This window comes from Microcaecilia unicolor, chromosome 9 (assembly GCF_901765095.1).
Source record: "Microcaecilia unicolor chromosome 9, aMicUni1.1, whole genome shotgun sequence".
In the NCBI taxonomy this organism is placed as follows: domain Eukaryota; kingdom Metazoa; phylum Chordata; class Amphibia; order Gymnophiona; family Siphonopidae; genus Microcaecilia; species Microcaecilia unicolor.
In genome coordinates, this window is record NC_044039.1 from 221,288,605 (window position 1) to 221,298,794 (window position 10,190).

At 44.9% G+C, this 10,190-nt stretch overlaps 1 protein-coding gene across 1 annotated transcript in view; it reads right to left on the reverse strand.

Moving 5' to 3' along the window:
• SLIRP (SRA stem-loop interacting RNA binding protein) overlaps window positions 1-10,144 on the reverse strand; it is a 33,960-nt gene extending 23,816 nt beyond the window's left edge. Inside the window, exons 1-2 of the mRNA XM_030214060.1 lie at window positions 9,998-10,144; window positions 1,583-1,641 (exon numbers count right to left, since the gene is read on the reverse strand). Of these exons, the coding sequence (XP_030069920.1) occupies window positions 1,583-1,641; window positions 9,998-10,073 (135 nt within the window). The 5' untranslated portion in view covers window positions 10,074-10,144. The remainder of the gene's footprint in view (window positions 1-1,582; window positions 1,642-9,997) is intronic.
• Window positions 10,145-10,190: the final 46 nt, after the last annotated feature.

The window sequence follows — 10,190 nt, forward strand, 5'->3', positions numbered from 1 at the left end:
GTGGGGGGGGCAGTGCTGTTGTGACTACCTGTTGAAGACAAATTATAGAAGACTCATATGGTACAACTAACTGTATCGTGTATATTGGTTCTGATGGTTTGTTGCCGAGATTGTTTATGGAAAAACAAAAACTAGAGCATAAATGAGAAAGCTAAGTGTGGAGACAGAGGAACAGCCAACGTGGGTTATGGATTATGGTTCTTCATCTTGCTTTATTATGGAAATACTGGCTAAGCGAGGCTGCACAGCATTCTTGTACAAATCTCAAAGTCAAGTGTTCTTAGTCTCCATCTGCTGGTATTTATTTTTATTTTATTTTTTGTTACATTTGTACCCCGCGCTTTCCCACTCATGGCAGGCTCAATGCGGCTTACATGTGGCAGGCATGTCTAACCCACACATCTGCGTCTGGAGGGCCTAAAGGAAAGAAAATTAGCAGGTACAGCCTAATTTCACCTTGTTTTTCTGAAAGCTCTTCTTAGGTAACTGTTCCATGCCAGCAGTACTCTGATACAAGTAGCCCATAAAACACTGCAGACTTATTTATTTATTGCATTTGTATCCCACATTTTCCCACCTTTTTGCGGGTTCAGTGTGGCTTACAATATGAAATGAATGATGGAAATACAATTTGTTACAAATTGGTTATGGATTACATTGTGCAGAGTTATGCGAGACAATCGAAGTGTCGTTAAGGGATGTAACAATGGAACACAAACATTGAAACATTGGAAGGAGACAATGGGAGCTTAGAGGGCAATATTAAGGCATAAAAACATATGGTATACATATTTCTGTGAGTAAAGGTATGAGTCATGTGAGATTACGGGGGATGAGAGTTCAGAAGTGGATGTATGATGCATTAATGAACAGTAAGTGTGGACTTTATGTGTTTTGGCTCTTTCTGTAAATTTTTTCAAAAAGATGGGTCTTCAATAATCTGCGGAAGGAAGCTTGCTCGTGGATCATTCTTAAGTTGCGTGGCAGTGTATTCCAAAACCGCGTGCTCATGTGAGAAAAGGGTTGACACGTGTAGCGTCTTGGACTTAGGAGTGAATTATGGCCACCTCCTATATCCATTAAGTAATGGAAATAGGGTTCAATTGTCTAAGCTATAATGTTAAAGGAAGGCTAAGTTACTGGTGTGTCTATTTCAGGTTCCAGAATTGCACCTTTGCAGATATGTTCCTTTTGTAAATCTTCCTTTCAGCCCTCTTATGACTATCAGACTGAAATTTTCATCCGCCTGCCCCCATGGAACTCAGTTTTGCATCTGTTGTGAGTAGCATCTCTTCAGTTACAGTGGCAATACCAGAGCTAGACAACTGGCTTAGACATCCAGGGCAGAGGTAAGATACCTGCCACCACCAGAAAGGTCTTTTCAATCCTAAGTTCACCTAACATGCAGAGGTACAAAGAGGAAAACAAAATAGTAAAACCCTTAACCTCAAAGAGAATTCAAGCACATTACAACATAAAAAGCTGTGCACTTATGTCCCCAGATGAACCTAATTCTTCAAACATAAGTAGTTCATAAGAAGGCAGCTAAACTTATCAGTATGTACTGAGTATGAATACTCACAAACGGCAGGACACATTTCTTAACAGTCCCAAACTGAGAAAAGTATTCTCTCATTTCCTCTGTGGGGGGAAGAAAGAATAAGTCGATCAGTAATACTAGAAAAACAGTGGACGGTAAAAGATAAAATCTAAAGTGCAAAAGGCTGCCAAGCCCCACCCCCAGCCTTTTAGTGAGACTATGGTGCTCATTTTCAAAGCACAGACTTCACAACATAATACAGTAACCTATATAACGTTGTAATTGAAAATGAGCCTCAATATCTCTCAAGAGGCGATCTGTACTACCGGCATCGCCACCCAATCTCCACTAAGATTCCACAGATTGTAACCCCACTAGGGACAGAGAAAGTACTTGAATGTTTTGATTGTACCACAGAAAGGCAGTATATAAAAAATCTCTTACCCTTAACTCCCACCCCCCTCCCCTCACTTCTACAGACAAATAAAAAACAAACAACACAACTGTCCTCTTAAGCTTCCACGGTTGGCATCATTATTGTTGCTGTTGTCTGGATCTTGCCGAGTAAGTAGAACCCACGTTTCAGCCATCGTGCTGTGGCAGACCTCACAGCATACCCTGAAGTGCCATAGCACGATAGCTGAAACGCAGGTTCTACTTACTCAGACATGGCAAGACCCAGACAACAACAATCAACACAACTGTCTTATGTATAGAAACAATGAAGGTTCTACTTACTCAGACATGGCAAGACCCAGACAACAACAATCAACACAACTGTCTTATGTATAGAAACAATGAAGGTTCTACTTACTCAGACATGGCAAGACCCAGACAACAACAATCAACGCAACTGTCTTATGTATAGAAAACAATGATTTGTATAGCACACATTAGATGGATGCAGCGCAGCAGAGAATCCATACTCCCTAACAGGGGCAGGCAAAATGCAGCCCACTTGAGATTCTTAGCAAAGAATGTTATACTTAACCAGCTATCACACACGATTTAAAGTGTTGCAGAGCTATTTGGTGGATATGAAGCCACAATTTTCAGAAGAGAGTCACAGATTGTGACGAGTATAAATCCTGCTGTCACAGGTTAAAACATCCCATGTAGCCTGCACACATGGATTTATGATCATGCAGCCCACTGTTGAAAAACTTGGACACCCCTGCCCTACAGCTTACAGGTGTAGTCAAACAAACAGGACATACAACCAAAAGCAATTAAGAGATTAAGACGGAGATGCTCAAAGGTTACAGTGCTTGCAACATTTCATTTAGACTGGTTTAAATTAGTTCTTACCTGCTAATTTGCTGTCCTTTAGTTCCTCCGGACCAGCCCAGAAAATGACTGATGGGTTGTGTACGCCTTCCAGCTGGTGGAGACCGAGAACTCTGACTCTTGTGAGAGCCAATAAGAGCCCTGGCTAGCAAGAGATAGATTCAATATTATCTTTACAAAGCAAGATAGAAAACCCAGAAAGAGTAAAGTCTGTGCAACCGGATGAACCTAAACAGCCACTCAAATGATGCATAGAGACACTCGTAGCTAATAGTCAACCTTGAATAACGTGTCTCTGGAGAGTTGTTTTTGTTATGTTTCTTTAAACAGTAGATAAATCACAAATGCCCGAAGCAGCTCTACAGGAAACAAAGAATCTGAAACGACGAACCAAAAATTAATACAACAGGATACCACATCAGCGGGAGGGGTCTGGGCCGTTCTGGAGGGACTAAAGGAAAGCAAATTATCAGGTAAGAACTAATTTCTCCTTCCTTAGCGTCCCTCCAAACCAGCCCAGAAAATGACTGATAAGAACATAAGAGTAGCCATACTGGGTCAAACCAATGATCCATCTAGCCCAGAATCCTGTTTTCCAAACAGTGGCCAAGCCAGGTCACAAGTACCTGGCAGAAACGCAAATCATGACAACACTCCATACTACAAATCCCAGGGCAAGCAGTTGCTTCCCATGTCTGTCTCAATAGCAGACTATGGACTTTTCTTCCAAGAATTTATTCAAACATTTTTTAGACCCAGATACGCTACCGCTGTTACCACATCCTCCAGCAAAGAGTTCCAGAGCTTAACTATTCATTGATTGAAAAAATATTTCTCCTATTTAGTATTTCTGTGTAACTTCCTCGAATGTCCCCTAGTCTTTGTACTTTTGGAACGAGTAAAAAAAAAAAAAAAATCGATTTACTTCTACTCGTTCTACACCACTCAGGATTTTGTAGACCTCAATCATAACTCCAATCATCTGTCTCTTTTCCAAGCTGAAGAGCCTTAACCTCTTTAGCCTTGCCTCATACGAGGAGTTCCATCCCTTTTATTATTTTGGTTGTTCTTTGAACCTTTTCTAATTCCACTATAGAATCATTCCATGCCAAGAGGTCTAAAATTAAAAAAAAGTTTCCACCATCATGTTCTCCAATTTTGTTCAAATTTTATCTGTTGCGCGAGTCAGGTGTTAAATGAAGTTTCCAAAAATTTGAGGTCTCTAACTGCAATAGTTGCAGATCTAGACCCCCTTTTCTGAAAGGTTGTCAGTCCATGAGCGCGCAACATTTACCAAAATGCCATTTTTGGGGTCTAATAAAATCCAAACACATTTATAAGAATGGCTAAAAAATTCAAATCCTGTACAGTTTTTGATACTAATTCCGATGAAATACATTTTAACATTATGGATGCAAAATCCAGCCAACAAGTTGACTCAAAGTGTGCATCAAAATTGGTCGCGACTCATCGGAACATATTTGGACCAATATTCAGACTGCAACAACTTCCATGCAAACAAAGATACGGACTTGAAATTTTGAACAAGCATTATGCTTGTGCTGGACATAATACTGCCAGATTTGCAACTAACCAGCATCTAAAACCGCCCTGCATGATCTCTTCAAAGTTGGCACTGTCAGCGCTGTTTTAACAACCTTGAATAGTTTTGTATCATCTGCAAATTTGATCACCTCACTTGTCGTTCCGATTTCCATATCGTTTATAAATATGTTAAATAGCACCAGTCTCAGTACAGATCCCTGCTCATGGAAAGTAACAGAGAAATCCATTCAAGGGAGGGACTCTAATAACCCCACCATAAGCACAGTCACACCGAACACCACCTCCTGACAACACTGGACATCAATCCTGTAACGTTTAGAAAAAATGCAAAACAAACAAAAAAAAAAGACCACGTCGCCACCTTACAGATCTCCAAAGGAGGCACTAAGAAGCACTCAGCCCACGATGCTGCCTGTCCCCTGAGTAGAAATGTGTTCACTCCTTCTGGAACAGATTTACCCGAAAGAAGATACGCAGAAGCAATTGTCTCCTCAAGCTACCTAGAAATGGTAGGTTTAGACGCCACCAGACCTCTGTGGACGCCTCCAAGAAGCAGAAAAAAAAAAGATGATCCGATCATCTAAATTCATCCATAACCTGCAAATACTGTTTGATAACTTGCCCGACATCCATCCAGTTTATATAAATGTCGCTGTTGTTCTGAACCGGATAAAGAACCTAGCACTGGTTTAAATGAAGTCGCCTAGTGGTTAGAGCACTGGTCTTGACATCCAGAGGTGCCTGTTTTAAATCCCACTGATGTCCTTGTGATCTTGGGCAAGTCACTTAACCCTCCGTTGCCTCAGGTACAAACTTAGATTGTGAGCCCTCCAGGAACAGAGAAATACCCAGTGTACCTGAATGTACCCAAGTGTAACTCATCTTGAGCTACTACTGAAAAACTTGGATACTTGGAATGCCCTCCCGCGGGAGGTGGTGGAGATAACAGTAACAGATTTCAACAAAGCGTGGTATAAACATAAAGGAATCCTGTTCAGAAGAAATGGATCCTCAGAACCTTAGCAGAAATTGGGTGGCAGCACCAGTGGTTAGGAGGCGGGGCTAGTGCTGGCCAGACTTCTACAGTCTGTGCCCTGAAAATGGCAGACACAAATCAAGGTCAGGTATACATATAAAGTAGCACATATGAGTTTATCTTGTTGAGCAGACTGGATGGACCATACAGGTCTTTTTCTGCCATCACTTACTATGTTACATGTGAGCAAAATCTAAATAAATAAAATTGCAACAAGACCGAAGAAAGGAAGGACAGGACATAAGATGACCCGCTCTTTCAATAACTCTAGGAAAGAAGACCTGCAGGAAAATGCTTGCATTTCAGCGGCCATGGCTACCAAAAATACCGTCTTGCGCATCAAATCTTTAAGGGAACAAGCCAACAAAGGCTCAAAAGGAGGCCTAGTAAGGACCAAAAGAACCAAAATTGAGATCCCAAGAAGGAAACACGGATCGAGGAGGACGGATCAGACTCACTCCCCGCAGAAAACGAACAACATCTAGGTGACTAGCTAAGGACTTCCCTTTGATGCGGCCAAGAAAACAAGACAGAGCTGCAATCTGCACTTTAAGAGAAGCAAGCGTCAAGCCTTTGTCAAAACCATGCTGCAAAACAAAATCTAAGATCTGAGCCACTTAAGCTCAAAACAGAGAAACGGTCCAATCGGCACACCAAGACTCAAACACAAACCAAGTTTCAATATAATTCAGAGAAGTGGAACAACGCCGTGAACAAAGAATCACAACAATTACATTCTCCAAGTAACTTCTCTTTGTCAACCATGCCCTTTCAAGAGCCAATGTTAACATAAACTACTAAAACCAAGACTAGAAATGCCAAAATATAAGTGAGGCTAATCACAATTAGTTGTGTCAATATTTTTCTTGTTTCTTTTTTATATACTTTGTTATTGGTTCGATTTCAGAGTGCCCTCAGTCAAAAAACCACTATTAAAGGCAGTATGTTTTCAATGCCTAGTGGTCTAGCATTTCTTTCATCGGGTCACTCTAATTTTATGTGCTATAGCCTCTAAACCAGTGCTCAAAATTAATTCATAACGTGAACTTATCTCTTAACGTTCTCTACTAGATAAGCTATATTACTTAACTTGCTGCTTCACTCTTGTCCACCACTGTGTTTTACAAAACTTGGCTTCCTCTGGAAATGCCCGACTCCGCGGGTTTCACCAGAACTTTCATCAGGGACTTGGGCTAAAGCCAGACCAGTGCTTGCCGTTAAGTCGTCTACTTTCTCTGATTAAGTGCAGCATCCATGCACACTCTTTAGGCTGTTTAAAAGGATGGATGAGATCAGTATACCAAGGCCTGCAGGGCCAATCCAGAGCTACCAAGATTACCAAACCCTTGTGTACCTTGATCCTCTACATGAGGCATCCTAGAAGGGGCCACAGAGGAAAAACGTCCTGATGGCCAAGGCTGGAGAGCATCTATGCCCTCCGCCTTGTGATCCTTTGACTGAAAAACCACAGCACTTTGGCAATGAGATTTGTCACCATAAGATCTACGACCAGAATTCCCCAGCAATTGCGAACGGCTTGAAATGCTGATGCACCGAGTACCCATTCCCCGGGGTCCAGAGTGTGGCAACTGAGAAAGTCTACTTGAACATCTGTCGGTCCCGCCACATGAGACGCCGACAGCCCCTAAAGATGGTGTTTTGCCCAACTCATGAGAAAAGCAGATTTCTGTACCAACAGATGACTCCTGGTCCCTCCTTGCTATTGCCGTCACACTGTCAAAGAGGGTGCACATGGTTTGCTTTCGAGAAGATGATGAAATGCTTCTAACGCCAACCAAATTGCTCTGGCTTCCAATAGACTGATCGAGGAGTGCACTTCTTCCCGGTTCCAAAGGCCTTGCACAAGGTGCCCTTGACAGTGAGCTCCCCAGCCCCCGAGACTGGCATCGGTTGTCACTATTATCCACTGAGGCAGATCCAGAGGAACCACCTTGTCAGACTGGCTGTCCAGAGCCACCAACGGAGGCTCCCGTGTTCCAGAGCTCAGAGTAGCAAGTTGGCAGTCAGAGAATCCACCTGTGGAGACCAAGGGGGCAAAGGGGACTTCTGCAGGGGACTTCATGTGTGTTCTGGCCCAAGGAACTACTTCTATTGTCGCCGCCATGGATCCCAGCACGTGTAATTAAACTCTAGTTGCCAAAGAATGTGGTAAAGGCGGTTAGCTTAGCAGAGTTTAAAAAAGGTTTGGGCGGCTTCCTAAAGGAAAAGTCCATAGACCGTTATTGAATGGACTTGGGAAAAATCCACTATTTCTGGGATAAGCAGTATAAAATGTTTTGTACTTTTTTTGGGATCTTGCCAGGTATATTGTGAACTGGATTGGCCACTGTTGGAAACGGGATGCTGGGCTTGATGGACCTTTGATCTTTCTCAGTATGGCAATACTTATGTACGTAAGATAGTCCCTCATACACTGCACAGCTTTCAGCAGGAGTGCACATACCTGATCCTGAAGTTAGAAAAAGCCTGTTCTATGGAAGAAACACTCGTCCTTGTAGCATATCAAAGGAGATTCCAAAATAGGTGGGAGTCTGAGCTGGTAACCAAGCGACTCTTGAAAGGGTTCACTACCCAATCAAGGGGCTGTAGGAACTGGACCACCCAAGTCCACACTCTCTTGATACGACTCTGTCCTGATCAACCAATCATCCAGGTAAGGATATACTAGAATGCTCTCTTTCCTGAGAGCCACTGCCACCACAACCATGACCTTCTTGAAAGTACAAGGAGCCACAGCAAGGCTAAAAGGCAGAGCTCAAAACTGATAATGCTTGCCCAAAATTGCAAACCGAAGGAAATACTGGTGGTGCGGATGAATGGCAATGTATAGATAGGCCTCCATTAAAGTCTAGTGCTGTCAAAACTTCCCTGACCAAACGGCTACTATGACTGAGCAAAGAGTTTCCGTATGAAAACATCTTCCTCAAGGAAGGGCATATCAGGATCCGTGTCCGAAGCATTATCTTCCTCCAGATTCCAGGAAAGCCTAGGCTGTTTGACAGAAGAACTAAGCCTCCCTGACTCATCAGAAGGAAGTGCTGAAGAGGGAGTCAATTTGCGTAAAAGAAAGACCCGATACATCTGCAACACAAATTCAGGAGGGAATGCCCCTGCAGGAACTCCCCCCTGGGCAGCCATGGCCAGCAAAGAAAACTCTGAAACTGCATCGGAACAGAAGCAGGCCGCTCCAATGAGACAGGCTACTGCTCTAACATGACGGTGTGGCAGTACAAAACTTACAGACTCCAGCCACCGTGAGACCTCTTCTCTGACACACAGTTCAGCGCTGGAGCTCTTCCGCCATGATGCGAGCCTGGTTTTATTATTTTTTTTTAATCATACAGGAAACCCCCGTGAAGGGAAGGAAAGACAGCTGCTAATCTCCCGGTCCTACCGCAGGAAAGGCTGCACAAGATCAGCTTAGTCGGAAACAGAGCTGCTTTCCTTGTTTGCACTTTGTTTTTTTAAACAAGAAAGCAATGTGGCTGTCTCTCCCAGTCCTCAGAACACCCTTTCCGCGAAGAAGCCGAGATTAGTGCAATGCAGCTCCAGCAATGAGGCTGTTGTCTGCACTAACCACGAGGAGGATACACTGGGCGGGGCTGGGCGCCGCCATTTTGTGGCGGCATCAACACAAGGAATAGGAGGGAGGCAGGCTGCGTCCCTCCTCCAACTAAGGTAGGGGGGCCGGGAGGGGGTTGTTCTTTACGCTGGACCACCAGGGATTGGTCGGACAACGCTGGGGGGGGGGAGTTGGGGTGGGCTGGAGGTCCGCCAGACCTCCAGTCCCCCCCCCACCCGTTGCTCGCTGGGTGGGAGGGGGTGTGGCCGGCGGCCACTAGACCACCAGGGACCATTTTCTGGGGGTTTGGGGGGGCTGCAGACCCACCGGATCTCCAGCCCTCCCTGAACCTAGGAGGTGGGATCGTCGGGGGGAACAGAGGTCCGCTGGACCTCCGGCTCTCTGTTGGCAGGTTTGCTTTGGGAGGGGGGGAGGAACGGGGGCCTGCCAGCATGCAACTGCATGCTGGACAGGGCTTACCATTCCTTCCCAATAATCTGCAAACCCTAAAGCCAGCTCGGAGGTGGCGTAGGGTTTGCCGCAGCCAGCGACCCAAATTTTGGCGCGCTGGCCGCTGATCATTGGTGATGAATGCACTGAGCCCTGTTTAGCATGCATCAGCATGCTACTTGCGCAAAGAGCCCTCGAGCGCGTTGTTTCAGGCGCTTGAGGGCTCTACTCATGGGGCGACAGCAAACGCTGGTGCTAGTATGGTGCTAACAGCCTCTAGTGCCGGGATTGCTTTTGATCATGAGGGTATAGGTGCGCAAACCGTTTTAGCGCGTGCTAAAAATTTTAGAGCCATCCATGGCGCAATTTGATCTACCGAGTACGTTTGATGTTGTAGATCCTAATTTATTACTAAACAGGAAAGGTTCTGCTCCCTGACCAAGTCCTGCACCACTCTGCATTGTCACGCGAGACCCGAGTGGGCCAAGGCCACACCAGGACGTCTATTCCCCCCTCTCCCCCCACAGTGACTCACTTGCTGACAAAGTCCACGGCACCCGCGCCACAAACAACTCGAACAACCTCCGGGCCTGCGCCGCCATCGACCCCATCCAGCACCGGCTTTCCTTCAAAGGGCAAGGTTGTACCGCGCGACTGCCACTGGGCAGGCGCAGAGGTGAAAGGAGGAGGAGCCTGAGCTGCGCAAGCGCTTTCCAAGCGGAAGGAAA